General features: G+C 40.4%; 1 protein-coding gene across 1 annotated transcript in view; it reads left to right on the top strand.

The window, feature by feature from the left end:
- LOC115375710 (cadherin-18-like) overlaps nucleotides 1–23,110 on the top strand; it is a 161,611-nt gene that overhangs the window by 34,959 nt on the left and 103,542 nt on the right. Inside the window, exons 2-3 of the mRNA XM_030075236.1 lie at nucleotides 4,999–5,293; nucleotides 8,790–8,909. Coding sequence (XP_029931096.1) covers nucleotides 4,999–5,293; nucleotides 8,790–8,909 — 415 coding nt within the window. The remainder of the gene's footprint in view (nucleotides 1–4,998; nucleotides 5,294–8,789; nucleotides 8,910–23,110) is intronic.

Here is a 23,110-nt window from a genome sequence, read left to right as displayed (position 1 = left end):
GACACAGACAATGACGATGACATCCTGCTCTCCTCTTGCACCACTGGTGGTTCCACTTACTTCATGCCCAATTTCAGCTCTGGAGGTGGAGTGTTGGCGCTGTTGGTGCAATGAAGCAGACTTCTGGGTCAGTGTCGACATCAAAGAGTTCCAGTTCTGATTCAATTGTGGGCTCTTCATGGCACAAACAGCGGTCCTGCTGGTGTTGGCTGCTGAATGGCACAGGACAGAGCAAGTCCGAGTCGACTTAACCATCACACAACTTGCCCGTCTGGCATCAGGGACGCCTTCAGCAGGCTCCATGCAGCAGCGACTTTATGCATGGCACAGCAACTGACACAGCTACTGACAGGGTTGCCAGATCTGTGAGACAAAAACAGCCAAACAGCAACTCAAAACCAGCCCAAAACCCGCCCAACCGGGTATAAAAACGGCCCAAAAATCAGCCCAATACCAGAACTAAAAATATGCCCATAAAAATCCATATATGTTGCTTTTAAAGTCCAGCAGCATTGCTATAATTGCAAAATGCACTATAATATCTATAAAATAACATCATAAACATTATAGGAAATTTCCCAGGCAAAGGCAATTGAAAATCATTTCAGCTCACCTGTTAAACTGCTGGCTGTCTCCAACATAAAAAAGAACGGGAAAAAACTCCATGAACTTGAACTATTTACAGCGCTGTCCAGTTTCTTTTTAGACATGTTGAGATCCCTCGCCCTGGTCCCTGTCATACAGAACTGTATTGAACAAGGCCAGCATCTCTCTGCTGGGCTCAAACTCGTGGCAGCAGATTTCATTAGTCATTCAAAATATGAATCTTTATTCATAGGCATTATTCATCATCTGTATGCCCAAGCCCAACCCGCGGACAAAATTTGTTACCCGCGGCAACACTTAAAAAGTAGCCCAATTTGGCGGAAAAAACGCGGACTTGGCAACCCTGGCTACTGAGCCACTGTCTCACCATTGACTGAAGAGGAAAATATGCTGGCACTTTGGCACGCTGCCTGATACTGTGTCATGACCATCAGCAAGTCCCGACAAACTCTACACTGTGTAGACCACACACACACGAGGCAGGTGGGCCACTGATTGACAGAAATTTCAGTGAGTGCAGTAGAATGCAGACCCAGTGTGAGATTTATATTACAAAAAAGAGCAATAAGAATAATAAACAGAGCTGCTTATCTGGAACATACAAACATACTATTCATAAATTCACAGGCCCTAAAATTCATTGACTTGGTTGACTTTAAAACTGCACAAATCATAAAGTGAATAATAACATGCTTCCAGAAAGTATCCAGAAGATGTTCCAGATCAGAGTGAACAAATATCAACTGAGAGCGATTTGCATGTTCCAAAAAAACAAAGGCAAGAACAAATGTAAAACAAAGATGTATAACAGTAAAAGGTGTAAATTTATGGAATAATTTAGAAATAGAAATGAAAGTATGTAATACACTAAATAGATTTAAAAAGCTATTTAAAAAATAATATTATTAGTAAATATAAAACAAAATTATGAACACTAGTCTACTTATGGACTGCCTTGGGACCCTTTGTATAGATACACATATTTTGTGTCTTTCACTTACTTTATTTTATTATTTAAGTGAGCAGACAAAATATTAGTAATGTAAGAAGGATAGGCAAAATAAGCTAAGGCTTCTGCCTATACCTTTTCAGTCAGTGTTTATTTGTATATATTAAATATTTGTTTTGGTTTTCCACTGAAAGGACATGAAATGTTATTTATTGTTTAAATATTTGTGCATAAGTAATTGTCTATTCATAGGTGTATTTGATCTCTGCCGCTAGAAATGACCGAAATAAAACATTCATTCAGATAGAACAGCTACCACTTCACTGGTCTGTTCACTCCCACTTTTCATAAATTGAAAAACTTGCAATGCTGTTGCACACAAGTACAAATACACAGCACAGAGCATTCTAGGAAACGCAAGACATTGTGAAGGAGAGGTAAATGAATTTGAGGGAAAGTGCACTACGAAGGTTGTTTACGACCGTTCATCACAAAATAACTCCAATGAACATCACAGATTTATGTAGCAGTGTGAGAGTATCTCAGAGTGGATTTCCCTTCTGAAGTGGCTTGTTCCTCTTTTTGTAAACCTAATCGTATACGGATGTTAATTACAGAATGGAGAAAGTATATCAAATCACAGTGACACACTGAAACCACTTATCATGTCTAGCCTATCATGTTCAGCAGTGTAGCTTAGCGCATCATGTCCTGCTAATCCCAACAGGAGGGAAATTAACCTGTTTATATTAATAAGCATTGCTTCCTCCCCACACACAGTTTTGATTCATATTTCACGCCCTCACAAGCCTTTGTTCTGCTAGCTGAAGAGGCATACACAGGGGGAAATACGTTAGCCTCAAAATGTCAGTCGGAGCTCCTTCCTTGCCAGCTGCTGCTTAGAAACAGTGTTGTTTCCATACTGCTGTATTTTTACCCTCCTTTCTTCTTCTCTTCATCTTTTCCTGCCTCTCTTTTTGTTTTAAATCTTTTATTTTGTGCCAGGGAGACAGATTTTCTTTGTCTTTACTGTGCAACATTGTTCCAGCTCATACTGGCAGTGTACCTCTGTTTTTCTCTCTGTGGCCCAGTGCATTGTGTTGCCTATCTCTCTGTTATATTTCATTGCGCCAACTGTGTCAAGATTTGTCTCGACTGACTCTTTCTTCTCAAAAATAATATTTTAGAAAGCAGAGGATGTGGAAACATGAGAGTTGTTTGCATATTCACCATGTTGTTCATAGCCAGTGCGAATAATAGTCCACACCTATCTACAAGTCGATGAGATAAAACTGGGTTTTTCAATGTTCTCCAGGCATCTTTGAAAGCTGTATGGGGAAGGTGGGAGCCTGAAGGTTGAAGGATGGTGCAAGTGATAGAGTTTGGTCCACTGGTCTCCCCTCCCCTGTATGATGAGAAGACTGGCATTGCCTACATAGCTGTATCTGCCCAGCTTGTATCATTTGCTTCAGCATACAGTACATTAGGGAAATACTGACAACTAGTATTATGCTCCAAGGAAGAAAACAAGACCTTGATCCACGACTAGTTCAGTTTAATGACATTAATCTGGCCTGCATGGTTTGCACAGAGGATTGTTAAAACAAATGCACTTTCAGTGGCAGGGGATTTTTTTTTTCCTACAACACTTGAATGTAACTTGCTTTGTTTACACAGGAAGTGATCAAAGCTAACCAGGCAGCTAAAGGTTTTTGTGCTGTTTATTTGTGATGAACTTAACTAATGATGAAGACTCAAATTTCGTTTTGATTTTTTTTTTTATTTATTTATTTTTTTTTTGATTTTGAAAGTTTATTTTGAACAACAAAACAAAACAACGTGAATAACAACGGACTTATCCTGCTTCTTGAGTATTACTACTATCAATAGCCATCATAATAATAATAATTATAATAATAACAATACTAATACTGCAACTTGGACTATCATTAACACCAGCAACACCAGCAACAACAACAACAATAATAATAATAATAACAATATGATAAATATGATAATAAAATAACTATGAACATAATTTATAATTAATAAACACCAGTTTACATGTATAGAAAAGAACAAAGACAAAGGGACTTAACATAACCACACACAACATAAAAGAAAAGAATCAACTAATAATGAACAGAAATAAGTATAGTAAACAATAAAAGAATAATTTACAGTACAGTATCCTGTGCACACCTAGTGACTGTCACACCCCCACGCCATCCTTGTATCCCATGAAAACATCCTCTTCATATTTTGTTTGTTTGTACGGAAAAGTTTTCAGGATTTATAAGTCTACAATACACACCCAAAAAATAAATAAATTAATGCAAATCACCTCTTATTGGGGTATTGGGTAAAGTGACCAGTAAGCCAAACCGTCAGAATGCTGATGTAGTCCTTTAGGAGCTATCATCAAATTGCTCCTGAACAAGGCATTAAAATTCCTCTAGTGGAGGGGCTCTGTGGCCAACACAGTGTGGCTGTACATTGCATCTGCCAGAGTATGTGTAACCTTCCAGCAGCAATTACTCCCAGGTGGAACAAGCCTGGTTGAACAGGCTTGAACAGGCTTAGTAATTACATTAGATTGTATTACACTTTAATGATCCCAGTGTGAAGACTGTAGCAGCAACTAACAGGATACAGATAAAAATAACAGGTTATAAATTTGAATCCAGCAAATGAAGGTAAAATTACATTATTGAACACTTAAAGAAATGAAGTACAAAAGTGTGAAATGAGGGAAATGGGTGGGGCAAAAAACAAGCATTTGTCCAGTGTGAAAAGATGAGTGATAAAAGTAATTGGCCAATAAAATATAAAAACAGGCCCAGCCTAAGATGCTTGAAAATGTGCAGGTATTCACATTAAAAGGGCTACCAGTGGGTGGTAGACCTTTTGATCGGGGTGTGTTCCCATCAAAGAGTGTGTTAATATATGTATTCAACATATCATTTTGTGACTTAATTATGAGTCTCAGCTGAGGCGTGGGAAAAGACTGAGCTGGAGTGATTTGAGCTAGAAGTTTGTACATCTTCTCTTTTATCACCACACACAACCAACCAGGTTAGGTACAGTATCTTAATATAGTGTGGTATAGAACATTTTTCCAGGTCTCTCCATTACTCTTCATCTGTTATTTATCAACAATGCTTGTGAAACTGCCTTTCTCTTCTTGTCCTTAGTGTGCTCTCCTTGCTCCATTTGCTGTTACAGTATCCTGTTGTGGATACAGCATCTTTGGTTCAGGTTTTCAAACATCATGCCTTCCCTCTCTGTCTCTGTGTGGCTCATCTCTCTCATTGCGTGGTCTTCCCCATTAGCTAACCGTTCACCCTGACAGTAGGCTATTACTCTCTGTTACATCCTTGTCAAACACTGTACTTTACTGTTCCTTCTCTGTCTTTTTTTTTTTCTCCTTACAAAATCTCCAGCTCCACTCAAACTCCGACAAGGGTGATGGCTCTGTGCGCTACATCCTGTCTGGCGAGGGAGCCGGTTCTATCTTCATCATTGACGAGGCAACAGGCGACATCCATGCAGCAAAGAGCCTTGACCGCGAGACCAAGTCCCAGTATGTACTCCATGCCAGGGCCATTGACCGATGGACCAATCGCTCACTGGAGGCCGAGTCAGAGTTCATTATCAAGGTGCAGGATGTCAATGACAATGCCCCAACCTTCCCAAATGGACCCTTCTCAGCCACGGTACCTGAGATGGCTGATGTTGGTAAGACAGACACCTTATCTTAAAAAACCTAGCACATTATTTTGAGTACAGATGCCTGTTTAGGCCTTTTGGTGGGGCTGGAGAGACAAAAATTTCACCTTCTAGTTAACATGAAGGTTGTCACTAAATTTCACCTAAATGCTGACTGACTGACATGACCAATCCTGCTTCCCAGTAGTGGTGATGGAGATGAACTGAACTACCACTGTAACAACTGAATGGTCAGGATGTTAAACCCAGGATCCACCCTGTGCTCCCAGAGCCATATGTTCAGTGAGATTAAAAAAAAAAATCCCACATTTTAATATTTTTTCCAAACTAAAACAGCACCATTTTCCCCAATCCAATGCTTTGTCAACTTTATTTTTCTTACTGCAGGTGTTGCATTTTGCTGTTATCTTTTTCAGTGAAGCTAAGCCAAACTTGCAAGCCGTTGCTGCAGTCAGCAATGGTCCAGCCATAGCCCAACATCCAAAATTAGGTTTGAAAATTGTGGGGGGGAAAATAATTGCACTGAGGGAACATTTGGCTATGGGAGCATGTAGGACCTTGGGAACAGATGGGTTCCCTTTAATTCCACTGAAATAATGGTGCGTGGATAGTTTTTACTGTTAACACTGACCTAGCTCTACTGAAAACATGTTTGAGAACAGTGGTTCTCAAACTTTTTTCAAAAATGTACCCCCTTTGAAATTTTTTTTTTTTCAGCCAAGTACCCCCTGACTAGTGCAAAATCAATTTTGGTAGAAAAAAAACCTACAAAGAGATGCAACCCAGCTCCATCAGTGTCTGAAACAACAACAACCTCATACTAAGGATGTTTTGTTGTTTCTGTTTTTGCTTCTTTTTCACTTGTTTCCTCTTGTTTTCAGCTGTATTCCTGGTACATTCCGACCACAAATTCAATTTCTTGATTTTTGTCAGGCTTCTCAGTCAGAGTGAGCAAACGTCCTTGCTCGCCAACCACGGCAGCAGATTTAAGCCAGGAAAACATATGTCTGACACCTTCGGGAAACCCACAGGGAATATGGAATATAAAATATGGTTTATCAAATTTTGCATTTACATTTTTTGACAAAATCTCACGTACCCCCTTCATTACTCCAAATTACCCCTAGGGGTACATGTACCCCCATTTGAGAACCTCTGTTTTAGAAAATGTAGACATCTGCTTATTGCCATAATGTAGGGCTTAAAATGCACAGTTTTCATTGCTAGATATTGTCCCATAGCAACCACCCATTCAACAGAGCTTCTCCCTGAAAAACTGTAGGAATGACAGAGTTGGCCAGAGACTGAGGGAATCAGTCCCGAGGAAATTGGCATACATGTGTCCCCAGGCAGTTGATATCACAAACTACCTGTTCATATACATATGTGAGAGCGTTGGTAGCTGGTGTGCAACAGCACATGTATACAATTGATCACACCTGCCACCCCCCGGAACCCACGTTTGTTCTGAGTCCTGTTTAGTTTTCAGCTGCCCTTTGTGTGTTGAAGGGGAAATTATGTGTTATGTCTAATATCTTAATCTAGCAGCTCAGTAAGTTAACTGTTAGCAGTTAGGTAAGATGGCCTTAGGTTGCTTACAGATGAATGAGACATTCTGTAAAATATAAATACACATATCAACATATATATATGCATATAAATACACATATCAAGCTTTCTCTTTGTGTTACTATAACCTGTTGGTTCTTTTTTCCTTTTTTCCTTTATGGGGTTTTTCAGGCAGATACACTGTGCATCTTTCAGCTTTTTGGGGCATACCAATACAGCCACTGACCCACTTCTGGTGGGTTCAGCCACAGTGAGCACTTTATTATTGTGTTAACTATCCAAAATACAAAATAGATCAGTGCTGGCAAGTAACCCTTATATTGTATTTGTTCTTGATGTTCTTTTATGTCTGACTGAAATCTCGCTGTGATAAATGTTATTTACATAGATTTGGAGTACGTGGATGCTTATATATTTGTAAGACACCTTCACTTTAATTTTTTTTTTTTTTTTTTTTTTTTTTAAATGTGGCTTTGACATATTCACAAATGTCCCACAGGACTAGCATGATGGATGAGATGGATAAAGGCTTTGGCTTATTATCCTGTCTGCTGCAACATGGTCAGGCTAATAGGCTATTGCTCTTTACAAGGACACCACAGAAAACAGACACTGTGCTTCACTGCAGCTGAGATTAGGCACTGGGGAAGTTTAGAGTTTCACATTTGGACAGAAGCACTGTGTTGCTGTTAAAAAAAAAAAAAAAAACTAGGTTCTCAATAAACTTTCATGTCATAGTTATACTTTTATATGCCTATACTATTAAAGATGCAATGAACAATATGTTTATTATAGTGTATGTGCTTGCATAATGTGTGTATAATCCAATGTGTGTTTGAGAATACCATTTTCTGCACCTGGTTAGAGACTACTGTTAAAGTCAGGGTTATAATTAGACTTGAGGAAAAGGTATGTTGTACAGTTCAGCCTGTAGTGAGATTAGAGCTCCAGGCTTAGCCTGGTTCAACACGTCACTTTAAAAAAGACTCTGGCCCAGTTCAGGTGCAAATCCTAATTTGAATAACTAACCTGGAAAATCAGCACCATGGTGGGACAAATTTTGAAATCAACCTGTGCCAGAGTCAGAGAGATTATAGTATATTAGCTAACACTGGCTAACAACATGAGAAAATGGATCATAAATGTATTGACACTACTTATTTTAAATAAATGAAAACTACAAACAGTCAAAGCAGAGCATCATTGAGCACTGAAGTCATTTCTGAGAGGGGAAGATGATTTTCAGTAGTGCTGTTAATGTTGTTGGCTAATGCAGCTACAGAGCCAACTGAAAACTGTGTCACAGCAGATGGACATGTTATTTGCTAGTGATCGGTTAGCAAGTTGAAATCCCTCCACTTGCAGAAAATGGCTAAGGGAGCGGACACATTACATTCGAGTCACCTGAAAAAAATGTTGTTTGTCAACAACTATGAGCACAGTATTGTATACACCTGGATGGTGAGAAAGTGATAAAATCAACCATGGAGGCATGGTTGATTTTCAGCCCTGGGGTTTCTGTGACATTGACTTCTGTTGTGTAAGTGTGCAAATGTGCAGGCCAGAGTTCACCATGGCTGAACCTTTGTTCAGAGTGAGAACATGAAATTTGTCTGCAGATGGCTGTGAATACTTTTCTCCCACCCTTGCATGCATTTCAGTTTAAAAGAATGGAACAGACAAGTGTGACAAGTGTGTCTGCCCCTTAACATGGCAATCAGAAACAGACTGGTCATTCAGTCTGAAAATCAGGCTACTTCAGGTTAAAAACGGTGTATAAATTTACATCAATTGGGGATGTGAAATAATGAGAATTTTTTTTTTTTTTTTTTTTGGACACAGCTCCAGTCCATTATTGTTTGCTGGTTATTACTGTATTTTTCTGATATACATCTAAATCAGTCCTTGACTCGACTATGCCCTCTTCTCTATGCAGGAACTTCAGTGTTCCAGGTGACAGCGTCTGATGCGGATGACCCCACCTATGGGAACAGTGCAAAGATCGTCTACAGCATCCTGGAGGGACAACCTTACTTCTCTGTTGACCCCAAAAGTGGTAATCTACTTCTCTGTTCACTCACTGCACAGCTCAGTCAGTGTTATTATGCACACTGTGACCGAGCTGTGTGCAGTATCAGAAATCCAAACTTGAGATGTTTAAGGCCTTTTCAGTGCGACCTGAAATCAAATTCATGACAGGTTTAAACACCCAAATAGAGACGCAAAGGAAATCACACTGCTGAGTCGAATAAAGACCTCCTCTAACTGGATTTAAGACTTTTTCTAAACATTTTAGGATGAATACCTTGTTATGGGAAATACACTAGCAGTCATTGCAAAAGTCAGCTGTTTCATTGTGTCTGACCTCTCTTAGTGGCATATAGTGCTTTTGAACTCCTCAGTACAGCAGTCTCCAATCTGTGTTTGTACATTACATCCATTATAGAGGTACCCCACTGATTCTGATTTATACATCAGTCATTGCATCCCAGGTTTCATACTTAGTTACTGGAAAGCAGAGATGAACCAAGAACAATCTCTAGCCTTTCAACAACTAAAAATAACCAAAAGAAGAATTATATTGCCAAAAGAATTCCGTAAGCAAAAAATACCTGCAGTGTGCACAATAACATGCAGTCCTTCTCTCATCTTTGAATTATCATCAGCCACTCTTTGAAATTGCAATTTTGCATATTTGTATTTTAAGATGTGCTCATTTCATGAAACATCATTCCAAACCCATGTAAATTCACAGGGCGTGAAGGAAACCCTATAAATGTAGATTTTGGTGGCTTCCTCTCCTGATACATCTTAAGTCTTTTTTGCTGTAAGCCCCTGGGACTGAGCCACAGTGATGCCAAAGCCCAGACAAACAATAGGCTTACAATCCTGCCTCCCTGAAGAGAAGACAATGAAAGCAGCATAAGTTGTACCTCCTGGACTGACCAAGAGCGAACACGATTTTTTGAGCTCGACGTATGGATGGATCAATGTGTAGACTCCTTTGACACTTGGTGTACATGAAGTGTCATGCCTAGATTAAATAATCCCACAGCCAGGGTATACTGGATATGGCAGTGTATAATGCAAACAATAAATGATAAATCATTTTGCACATCACATACAGTACAGGCCAAAAGTTTGGACACACCTTCTCATTCAATGCGTTTTCTTTTTCACAGATTTCCACTGGTCTAATGTCCATTCCTTGTGTTTCTTGGCCCAAACAAATCTCTTCTGCTTGTTGCCTCTCCTTAGCAGTGGTTTCCTAGCAGCTATTTGACCATGAAGGCCTGATTGGCGCAGTCTCTTCTTAACAGTTGTTCTAGAGATAGGTCTGCTGCTAGAACTCTGTGTGGCATTTATCTGGTCTCTGATCTGAGCTGCTGTTAACTTGCCATTTCTGAGGCTAGTGACTCGGATGAACTTGTCCTCAGAAGCAGAGGTGACTCTTGGTCTTCCTTTCCTGGGTCGGTCCTCATGTGTGCCAGTTTCGTTGTAGCGCTTGATGGTTTTTGCGACTCCACTTGGGGACACATTTAAAGTTTTTGCAATCTTCCGGACTGACTGACCTTCATTTCTTAAAGTAATGATGGCCACTCGTTTTTCTTTAGTTAGCTGATTGGTTCTTGCCATAATATGAATTTTAACAGTTGTCCAATAGGGCTGTCGGCTGTGTAGTAACCTGACTTCTGCACAACACAACTGATGGTCCCAACCCCATTGATAAAGCAAGAAATTCCACTAATTAACCCTGATAAGGCACACCTGTGAAGTGAAAACCATTTCAGGTGACTACCTCTTGAAGCTCATTGAGAGAATGCCAAGAGTGTGCAAAGCAGTAATCAGAGCAAAGGGTGGCTATTTTGAAGAAATTAGAATATAAAACATGTTTTCAGTTATTTCACCTTTTTTTGTTAAGTACATAACTCCACGTGTTCATTCATAGTTTTGATTCCTTCAGTGAGAATCTACAATGTAAATAGTCATGAAAATAAAGAAAATGCATTGAATGAGAAGGTGTGTCCAAACTTTTGGCCTGTACTGTACTTACTTTAATTTTTCAGTAAATCTTGAACTACAATATGGACCCGCTTGGTTTTATGGTGCAGAAATGACATGCAGTGGCAGACTAAGTAGCAATCTTAATTCAAACTACTCAGCTCTAAGAAAACCCCAGCTCCCAACTCCAACTCATTTGCAGCATAAACTGTCCAAAAGTTCAGGACGTCGGCAATGCTGCCACCTTCTCCAAGAGCAGGAGACGGCCATGGCAGCCAAACAAGTCGGTCTACTTGTCAAATCTTATGCTGTAGCTTCTTGTGCTGTTATCTCTCCTGTTAGACTCGAGGCTAACAGGAGAGACAACACTTTAAGCCCCCCGGAGTTTTTGCAAATAAGGTCAATAGGCTACACAAGCTACGGGGCAGGTGGCTAGAATACAATATAATGCATCTTTTAATTAACAAGTAAATTTGTATCTTTTGCTATGCACAACAGTAATAGTCTTTTACATTTGCTCTGTCAAATTAAATTAAATTAAATAGCATCCCGGTGGCAGTAAATTACCTTTGTCCATTGTGAATCAAATGGCTGCTGGTGCTGACTGGATTGTCTGAGCGCAGACAGGAGCTAAAATGTAGGCTCTGTATGAAAGAAAAAGTATTTGCTCCTTTCCTCCTCTCTGGCATTGTCCCCATCTGTCTCTCCGCTTCCCCCTTTGTCCCCGTACCTATCTCTCTCTGACAAAGGCTCGCTCAGACATGATACTCTGTCCATTGAAGACATAAGAGAGAGAGAGAGCCTCGCAGAACTTTGTATAGAGAAAGAAAATAGCAGAGTCTTTAGTGAGAGTGCTGATTCCACTTGGTGTGAATTGAGTTACTTGAGACAGACTAGACCATTTTTGCACACAAACTGCATGTGTGGCTTATGTGTGTGTGTGTGTCTGTGTGTGTGTCTGAAACAGCCTCACAACTGGACAGTATTGGATAAAATCAAGTCGTTTGAGGTTTTCATCGTTTCTTTTAGGACTGGCTTATTGTACTCCATTAATTAGAATGGATTATGTCTCTGTGTACCGCCCCTGGCATGACAGATTATGATAAACGAGAGGGCACTTTCCCCACATGAAATACACACTCTGCAGGAAACAGCTATCATAACATGCAATTTTGTTGTTGGCTTTCTAACAATTCAAATGAAAACAGCAGGCTTCTCCATAAAAGCTAAACCAGGTATATTCCTGTAAGTTTCAGTAAATGTCAGGGTTATTATAAGGAAAGCTGGTTCCACAAAGCACGTTTAATTAAACCTGAGCTAAGTTACCATAGAAACTTATATTTGCAGAATAGCTTTGTCAGGCTTCAGGCTACTTTACAGGCTCAGCTTCGACTCCAACTAATCTGGTGTCATCCTAGCCCAGAGCAGAATTTTCTCCCATTTTGTTGTTATTTATGTTAGACCCAATCATCTTTTGTAACCAATTGAAATTATTAAATGAAAAAACATTTTTTTCTCCTGTGTATTAAGTAAAATCCTTTTTTTTTTTTTTTTTTTTTAATCATTTTTAGTAATATTTCACAGCACAAAACACAGCTTTTGTGCAGACTGGCTTATGTATGGTCTAGGGCACTCTTAAATTTTGATCCTCTCTAAGAACAACTGAGAAATACACAAATATTGATGAATACCACAAAAGTTCTTAAATAGTTTGAACGTACCATTTAAGATCAAATCTGTGCCTATGCACGATTCATGCATGAGGCCCACTGACTTTAGTGTACGATATATATCCCAGACTTGCTAATAGCAACCCGCATCTAATGTCACTGATTATCCTCCAGCTTTTCTAAATGTAAAAGCCCAAAGCTGGTGTTATCTCTGATGACTCATCTCCCACTCGTCAGCACCTTTTGTTAACTTTAATAAGGCCTTGATTCAAAGATTCAAGGTTCAGTGATTTATTGCCATATACAACGAAGCTGCAATGCATTTGTTTCCTTGTGCTGATAATAAGAAGTAGAACAATCCATCACGGCTGAAGACATCAACACACACTAACACACACAGAACCCATCACCACCAACACCGCTGCTGTTTTTTTGTTTTCCCCCCTTGGTGTTTCAATTCAAAATATGACAGCACCGACAATTTGAGAAATGGATGACGATGGATTGGTCACCTGCTGTTTCTTTGTTTATTCATCTATTCACCTCAGTCATGCTGGCCACAGTTTGATAAGCCTGCATGGCGAATAATGCAGCACTGTGTTCCAGCATTTTCAAACCTACACCGAGTGGTCTAAAGAGGCACTGCACATACAGGTCAAAACCAGGTGACCTATTTGTTGCTTATTGTCCCAGAGGGGCTCTGCATCTGTGGAGGGAGGTGACATGTTTATTGTTGACACGTCATACAAATGCATTCATCATTATTACACACTGATCCTTTTCTGATGATTAAAGGTGCTATAGGGATTTTTTTCACTGCCCCATAGCATAAAGCAACCTTAATACATCTACAGTGGATAGTGTTGTTAATCAATACAGATGACTCATAGATCACCTGGCCAGCTGCTGAGATTTCTGGCTTTCAAAATCCAGCCCACGCTCTGTTATGGAGCTAAAACTCCCCAGTCTGCAGTTTCAAGACCCTTTCAAGCCAATTCCCGCTGCTCATACACGTCCCTGTTTTAAGCACCGTCCGCCCTCATGAAATTATTCGTGGTTTTAGAGAAAATGACACCTCTTTTCAATCAAAACAGTCATGGTTCTTGAGCCAGTTACTTTTGGGATTCTTGGAACCAAAGGGCTAAGTATTGTGTCTTCAGGTTTCTGGTCACTGTGGCTGAATTCAGCCCCAGTCTGCTGGGGCTTGAAAAGATCATAATGCTCTCTCATATTACCCCACCCAGCACTACCTTTCCCACAGTCCTTTTTTGATTCTCAGTAATACTACATTTTTTTCACTCGTTGATAAGTTCATCGAGAGTACAAACACACCCAGCCTTTGGCAACTCTTTAAGAATTTTGAGATACCTTTTCTAGCACTGTCATCTTTTCCTTAAATTCAGGAGATGTCTAAATTGAAAAAATTGTCTCTTCAGCAGACCGCTGCATACTCTTTGATTTCCCTGTCATCTCCATCTTTCCTTGTAGAATGATACACACCCGCTCTTGTTTTCCTCATGGTTCCAAAGTCAGGTCCTATTTTTGGGGGGGTGGGGGGGGGGGGGGGGGGGGGGGGGGGGGGGGGGGGGGGGGGGGGGGGGGGGGGGGTCCAGCTTGGAACCAATTTTTTGGGTTCTGAACCAATTTATTTTTGGTCAAAATTCCCAAAATGGCTCAAAATTACTCTTGTGAACCGGAACAGAACCCATTCCTTGTTGGCTGATAAGTTTGGATCCCTCTAGGGTGAATAATAGTGTCTTGTCAAGTGTGGTCTGCCTAAATTTTTCTACACCCAAAATTTGTGAGCAGGGATTGTTAGAGACTAGAAACATTTTAAAAAAGCAAAAAAAAAAACAAAACATCATGTATAGCAGCCCCCAAATAATTACAATAAAACCCTAATAGTTATTAAATGTATATATGTAGGCACAAAGGTAGCGATCCTCCCCTCTCTTAATTCTGTTCACCTTCTTCAAAGATGCCCTTCCTCCCCTACCTTGTTTTCTATTTCACTACACCTCCATTTTTCCTCTGCTCTTCCTCCACTCCCTGCTAGACTCTCTGCTATTCTGTCTGTCTCCTTGCCAGCAGAGGATTGCATCCCACCAGGAGGGATTTTGTGATTTGCCCTCTTTTGAAGAAATAGTGTTGTTTAGGAAAATAGTGTGATTTCAGTGAGAGGATCCATTAGGAGTCCACGGCAAAGTCAGAGACAGTTAATGTCCTCATCTAGTACTCCCACTGGCCAAGGCAAGGTCAACAACTAGAACACAGACACAGACACACACACACACACACACACAGCCTGCAGGAGGCCATACAAATTCTCTCATACATACACACACACACACACACAATTAAATCAATGAAACAGGCTTTTACCCACTGCCCTGACAATTTATTGTCGTTTGAACTTTGTTCTTGCTGGACAGTGAAGTCAACTGAATCGCACAAACACAAATACGTTGGAGGAGATTGGAGGAGTAAAATCAGCCATGCGTGACCTCAGAGCTGCGAGACATTACCTGCAGCTATAATTTGCAGTATTACACTGACAATTGCAGACAGAGATCTCACACGTTTAAAGGACCATCTCTGTGGTTTTGAATGTTTGGCCCACTTACTGCAGTTTACCCACATTTTACAATGCAACTAACCCTTTTGTAAATCATGCATGGGGACTAAAGATTCCACCATATATATATTCAAAATCCCTTAATTTTCAAATTTGAACTGTTGGTTGAAACACCGACCTTCATAAACCATAGAACTGATAATTGGCTGTGGAGAACAAACATTTCCCTGGGAACTATTTTCTGGCATAGAGACTGTTCCATCCTATTTCAAGTCACCAAAACACAACAGTGCTGCTGCTTTTAGGAAAACTAATGTGGACAGCTTTATTACATGATGGAATATTGCTGTGAAGAAAGTCTCTTTAAGTTCATTTTCATATCGTAGTGGAATGAATGTAAACCAATGACTGGATTAAAGGGAGGAAAAATGACATCAGAGTTCTAAAATATGGCTGCTTACTTTGGAAAAAGATGAGCAGAAACGTGAAGGTTATATATTTTATAGATCTCACACAAAACATACAGTATCACTGGTGTAGTCCCTTAAAGCTTACGTAGGTACAACTTTTCTTTATAATTTTGACAGATTGCCATTATACACAGAGGCTTTGATTCAAACTTAATGAACTGGGAAAAAAATCGGGTCGTCAGGCTTCTTCTGGGGCTGGAATCTCATTTGTTGAAATTCATTCAGGGGAAATCAAACAGCCAATCACCACAAGGAAGTATCGCAATCTCACTCCAGTCGTGGCTTGTGCAAACGCGTATGCACTGCTGCCGTGCTTGCTCATTTCCCCTCCCCCAAAAACTCCACCTTGCCCATGTTAGCTATAGTCATTTAGCTTAGCTTTCTGTAGTTCCAGCTCGCCAGTTCCTACGTCCTCACTGCGCTGGCATCGGAGCCACATGCATGAGCGACGTGTGCATGTGAGTGGGAGCGACTTGGACAAGGTACTGAATCTCAGGTGGATGCTGTTTGAGCTCAAATTTCTGACAACAGCCCTCCCACACTAAAATTAACCTACACAGGCTTTAAGGTTGTGTCTGTCTCAGGAACATGTTGGCAACGAAAAGTGTACATGAAGTCACAGAAATATCTTTTGTGACATTTTTACTTTAATTCTCATGATGATTAGAGAACTGGTGGTTGATGCAAATGCCAAGGATAAATAGATCTACCATCCTTCACATCAGTGCTCTGCCCTTAGCTGACTTACTCACCGATCATCCACACCCCATCATGTGTTCTGCTCGGAAAAACAAGATCAAATAGATGGAAAATAAGGGAATCATAGGAAGCATTATACTATAACTATCCACAGCACAGGTTCAGACATCAAGAAATGCTACTGCACTCTGCTGCCACTGTAAGAGTGATGACATCTTTGACAAATTTTTTAACTTATAGTAGATAACTACATGCAACAATGCCCAAGGCTCAAAAATCTCTTCAAAAAACTCGAACACTGTGTGGCTACGAAGTTATGATAGTCACTCTGTCTCTTTTTTTCACAAACATTATATTCTTTGTGTGGGATGAGGAAAAAACTTTTCTCTCTCTCTCTCTCTGTTCATTTTTATGTAGTTTTCTCCAGCTCCTAAATATTTTGGCTCAGAGAAAAATAAAGGAATAATCTCAGCAGTGCATCACTAAATATATTTTTGAAGCAGGAACCATCTTTTATTTCTTCTGGTACATCTTCTTCCTTTGCACCCACGGTGTGTGTCAGGCGGCAGCTAGCAGCTGAATGCTAACAGGCTGTTTAACATGGTGCGGAGTGCCTGGACTGGCAGCAGATGAAGGCAGGTGGTTGAATTAATGAAATGTCAACACTGCACTTTAAAGTCTAGACATCCTGAATTCCGCTGCTTGCTGAACACACGCGAGCAAATGATTGCAGTTCTCTGTAGCCATTTGTGTGTAGTATTTACATTTTACAGCACTGAGCTCACTTGCTCACTAATGACCGCTGCTTGTAAGACTGAATGCTGAGGTCTGAACTGTAGCACTCAACGTTTAAGAATCACTAAGCATCTGATCTTACAAGAGTTTATCTGATTCGAAGTATTGTGTGGAAATATTTTTTACTCTTTTTACAATGGCACAACATGACTTTTCCATTAGGTGGCGCTACGGCCCCAGGTAGCTCAGTGTATATTGGCATCATGCACCATATAATGTAGCAGAGAGCTAACTGTTGGTGGCTCACGGTTTCTAAAAGTTAAGGAAAGGTATCTTTCACAGTTATCACCGCTGAGCCACAACCTTAACAACGGACATTCAAAGGACATTCCTCAACACCTAGGGGAGACCCGGGTCGGTTGTAGCAGGGGGGCGGTTGTAGCACGGGCCCTTATTCGTGTTACACAGAACACAGGAACTTGTAATTTGGTGATCAGATTCCACTTCCTTTCATGGCGGCCTCTGCAAAAAATCTTTGCCGCCCCATGTATTGTTGCCAAGTTTTAGGAGAAAACGTTTTTTTCATAGTGGTAAGTAAAATACTGAAACCGTAAGAGTTTTTTGATTTTGTCATACAGTTTGTTTATTTAATACAACAAACCTGTATGGTCTGTTAGACCTATCGGTAGACTAAACATTAGCGGTCGTTTCATGTACCATGTTAGCTTAGCTTTTCTGCTATGTCCTTTTAAATGTAGGGAAAGCAAGGGTAGGTAGTAGCAGAGCCTTACCTATGCATTTCCTTGACGTTGTGCTTACAGGATATGCCGAGGATTAGGGTGAGGAAGACCGACCGGGGTCGGATCGGCACAGAGCTTTATGAAAGAGCTTGCCAGGCTGTTTCTGAGGGCCAGTCAATCAGAGCTGCAGCAAAAATGTAATAAAAATAATCTAGCCATTCACAATATAGAATATACAACAGGCTATGGATGACAAATGAAATAAATAACATTTAATAAATAGCCTACAATAACTTAAATGCAAAGTTCATAACTATAAAAGTTAATCATTTTAAATGCTAATCTTAACAAGAAATTTGTATTGTGAATCATTTGCATGGGTAAGTCTATGAAGGGAGGCAAAACATTGGTTATGTCGGCAAAATAGACAAAAGGTCTAACTCTATGAATTTGCAACATATAACATAAATTATATTTCACTATTACTTGGAAAGGTTAACTGTTGAAGGAATGAGAAGTAAAAGCAAAAAAAAAAAAAAAAATGTGTCACCTGGCCTCTTCAGTCCACTTTTGAGGACTGCTACATTCGTCCCACACGTGTGCTACTTTCACCCCAGTGTGGGGCGCTGCTTCCACCTTCGGCCTGATCACACCCGCTGTATTGATCCGCGGGACGAAACCGTAGTTTGAATTGGTGGAGTACTTGTGTACCTTGCTTACATTAAAATATTGAAACTGTAGCTGGCTGTGTCTTTTTGTAATAAGGAAAAAACAAAAAAGTGCTACAACCGACCCGGATCTCCCCAGTCAGTGTGGGAAAAGTCGCCAATACAATGATATTTTCCAGTGGAAAATCGTACAATCTTGCAACACACTGTTTGGGCGTAAAATTGTAAAATTTTCTATTCTAGATCCGCTTATTTTCAGCATACCGAGGTGAACATGTTACACACATACCACCACCGAGCAGAGAACAGTCCGCCCTTTTGGGAGCTCGGCTGATATTTTCATTCCCTTGTGCTGCTTCAAGAAAAAGAATAAACACAAGACAACTATTTCAAGTGTTTCTCATCTCGCTGATCGTTTTGATCAGAGTGACAGTTCCTCTTTTATGCAACACGGGGGGAGAGACAGGAAATGAATTCCATTTTTCGGCCATGTACTCGGCGGCCGGCGTGTCTTGGAGGCTCGCAGCTGAATGCTAAGGGGCTGCTTAACATGGCGCTGGAGTGTTTCAGCCGGCTGACAGATGAGCTTAGTAGTGTAGGCAGGTGGGAGCTGAATGCAACATGTTTGCTGGAATTTACCTGACATCCCTCGAAGAGGAGAGGAGAGGAGGGGGAAAAAAAAGGAGAAGAGCAGGAGGGTGTGATGGGAGAACAGGACTGGAAAGGAGAGGATGTGTCAAAGGTAGAAGGGAATAGACAGAAGCGCGTTTGCACATGCTTCCCGTGCATGAAAATTTAGTTTTGATTTGTATTTTGTTGTACGTCTCGCGTTCTCTCTCCCTCACTCTCCTGCCTTCTCCGCCTCTTGCTTTTACGTCCTCCCTGTCTCTCATCTCTCTTCTTTTTCTCACGTCTCCTCCCATTTCTTTGTTTTTTATTTTTTCTCACACCAGCTCATTTAATAAGAGGATACAAAAAGACAAGCCGCGAGCAGGTGCATGGCCTCAGTGCTGCTCCGTCAGAATAAATCATAAAAACGCCCCATGAATATTGTTGTCATAAGCTGTGCCCAACACCCATTCTTTCTTGCTCTTATCTGCTCGGTGGTGATATTATACAGTAATTTCCTTTCTCTCCAGCTCTCTCTTGGCCTTGGAAAGGAGGCGCCGGCTCTGTGCCTTCATGCTTGTATAAGCACATGAATTATCAGGAGAGAAAAGGATGGCTAACCTTGGACTCTCTGAAGTGGAGAGAATCACAGGATGAAAGCCAAACATTCAGACTGACAAAACTGCTGTGCGTGTGTGTGTGTGTGTGTGTGCATGTGTGTGTGTGTGTGTGTGTGTGTGTGTGTGTGTGTGTGTGTGTGTGCGTGAGAGAGAGAGAGACTAAAATTTGACAGGAGTTAAAAGGACAGGAAAAGAGTGAAACCACTAGAAAGTTTATAATATGATTCCTGCATTGTATTTATTTGTATCTATGATTTTAATGTATTATTATATTATTATTGTACTCAACAATTTTGGTCTTTCCTTCGTTTGAATTGATGCTGTTCAAGGTTGTGTTTAAAAGTGGATGGCTGGTCACTGGGAGGTTTCCAAAGCCCTTGTATCCTGAGCCGTGATATGGGTTCATATTATAATCTGGCATTTGTGTTGGCTCTCATGTACCATAACAACATAGAAATGCCTTTCTGAGAATGATACCACTTGGCAATGCAATATGCCAAGGTACACACACACACACACACACACACACACACATCCACTCACATTGTGTTGCATGTCTGCATCAATTTGGTTACCATCCACCGTAAGATATGTTCTGAATATCACCTCTACTACATGACAGCATGCCTCCACTGCTACAACTATTGCACGCACACACACACACACACACACACGCACGCACGCACGCACGCACGCACGCACGCACACACACACACGCACAAGGTCATGCTGCAGTGCATGAGTAAAATGTGACAGTCATGTAGATTCATAGCCTAACCCATTGAAACCTGGCCAAATTCACATGATTTCTTTCAAAAACATGGGGAAAAAAGAATATCAGTAAAAAAAAAAAAAAAAAAAATTATAAAAGAAATTGTATTCAATTTACCACAAAATTAGCCAAAAAATAAAATAATAAAAATTTAAAAAATGCAAGAAATCTATTTATAATTATTAAAATGATCAGCTGTTAGAATACTCTCTGCTGCTCCCCTCCATTGAGGTTTATGCAGAGACTGTCAGTTCTTGTTGCTGAAAACATATTAATACTAGTATCATGACATGGTAATACCAGTCCTGCATCCTTAAAGAAGTATGGAGACTCACAAAAGTGTTCATGCCCTAAGAAGAGTAAAAACACATAAGAAAAAAATCTTGACTCAGGCCTTCATAATTCATGCATCAAAGGGTTAAAATGTCAGAAAAACTGGATGCTTTCTACTTTAACAATTTAACAAAAAGGTTTTAAGAAAATTAGTAAAACATTACCACAAAATCTGCAAAAATATAAATAAAACAAAAATATTACAAGAAAACTATTTATAGTTATGAATATGTGCCACAGAATTATCCCCAAAAAAGTTAAATAAATTAATTAATAAAAATTCCCACTAAAAATTAAAGATAAAAAAAAAGTTAAGAGAATTTCAAATTCAAGTCCTGAATCTCCATTTCTATGTTCAGTTCTTCCCAAACCACTGCTTTCACTTAAAAACTGTTCAAGCAAATGGCTAATGTATAAATCAGGACTTGGATTACTCTGTTAAAGATTTAAACCCAGGGGCACACTTAGTGATTTTGGGGCCAGAGGCAAACACAGGCATAGGACCCTCCACATCCCCTCCTGTCCCTCTTGTCAGTCTTCTATCTATTTAATAAGACCCACTGTACCTCTTCTCTTCACCAGTCTGCACACTGAGTTGAAAAGTACACAAAAGCTGCCTTTCCACTGCACCGCTGTGAGCGAGGGCTATCTCTGAGCCAGACGGTGTTCCCAGCATTTAGCCTCCAGCTGTGAGAACAAAACCATTTGCATTTCCACTGTTGTGCCAATAGCCCCGCAGTCCCGTTCTGCAGTCCCGTCCCGTCCATGTATGTGAGGGTTAAGTAGGAAGTGAGTGGTTAAAGTCTGCACACCCGGCACCGACTAACTATTGCAAAACTACATACCACAGGACTTTTCTCTTTTGGACGCCACTTTGTGCATTGTGTGCTTTAACTACCTTGAACTGAGATGTCAGTTTTTTCAGTTTTTTTCAGTTTTTGGCAGACCTGTCCCACTGTGTGTTGGACCACCCACCGCTGCCAGCTCTATCACTGTATATTACATAACCATCCTAAAATACTGCCGATTTGATGTTGGACATTATCTTCTGCCCAGATAGTGATCGTTTGACCAGTACTGCTGGTTATTCTCCATTTTTCTTTTCTCCGTTATTTTTCTGCTACAAAAGTGAGCTGCTGTGCTGACATCTGTACTTATAAGCTGCACCGTCTCCCCACTTATCACTCTTAACTCCGCCTCAGACCGCAGTTAGCCCGGTCTGGCCCATATGAATTTAGGGGGCCATTAACACCTGGAAACTGCCCCCAACAGCCCCACTGAGGCACCATCAAAGCCTGGATGTGACAATGGACACACAACTGGCCTTGGCAAGCACTGGTACACCCAAGTTTAGCACGACAGTGGAAAGCTGGCTAATGATGTCCAGTGCGTTTTGGACCAGATGTTGGCCAAAAGATGGCCCTGACATTTGTATCACACTGTACATAGGAACGCATAATTTTTTAAGGCAAAAATTGAACGAAGCTCCCTTATTTATAACTTGATGAGGTGTGCACTGGGCCCTTGGTAGCTTGGGACAGTTGAAGATTTCTGCCCAAGGACAGCGTTTGGCGGAGTATGGCAGTTGCCACACCCTGGCATGGCAACGAAAATGGGAAAATCTGTGATTACATATGTAGTAAATTTTCTGTTTAAACGCCACAGAATAAATGACTAACCCTAACCCCTTTTTCAACAATTTTTAACAAGAAAGTTCCTTACTGAGCAGCGGGATGCCTGGAACAGCACTCAGTCAGAGAAACGGCATCCAGCATGGTATGTCTGAACTATCTTCATGTGGAGACTTTACACAGAGCTGGTCTCTTACATTGTTAGGTGTGGTACAACATTTCAGTGCGAGGCATACACTGTAGTTGTGTTTGGTCATAAATCTACCATACCTTAGGTTTCAGTTAAACACGACCACTGCATTTGCCTGATGGTAAAGTTTTTTTTTGTTTGTTTGTTTTTTTATAGACCCATTGTAATTTAAACTTATTCAAATCCAGTCAGGATATTGAAACGTACAGAATTTTAGAATGGAAAATAAATAGGAGTCCATGGAAACAAATTTCAGTTTGAATTAGAATTATCAGTTTTACAAAAATTTTGCCAAAACATGTGGGTGTCAACTAGACACCCACATGTTTTGGGCATACTTGGATTTGACCAGGTTTGTGAGCTCCGCAGGGTCATGGATGTCACTGACTGCAAAGAGGAGTTGTCTTCTCAGGTTATTGTTTCATGAATTGATAGATTTCCATTCAGCAGCAGCAATTACTGTGCAACTAGTCCTACTCCCTCTTCCTCTCTGCACTGTAAGCCCTGCTGAACAGACTTATGTAGTCTACTAGAATAATATCA

This window comes from Myripristis murdjan, chromosome 17, assembly GCF_902150065.1.
Source record: "Myripristis murdjan chromosome 17, fMyrMur1.1, whole genome shotgun sequence".
Classification (NCBI taxonomy): domain Eukaryota; kingdom Metazoa; phylum Chordata; class Actinopteri; order Holocentriformes; family Holocentridae; genus Myripristis; species Myripristis murdjan.
This window is presented reverse-complemented; position numbering and strand designations above follow the sequence as displayed.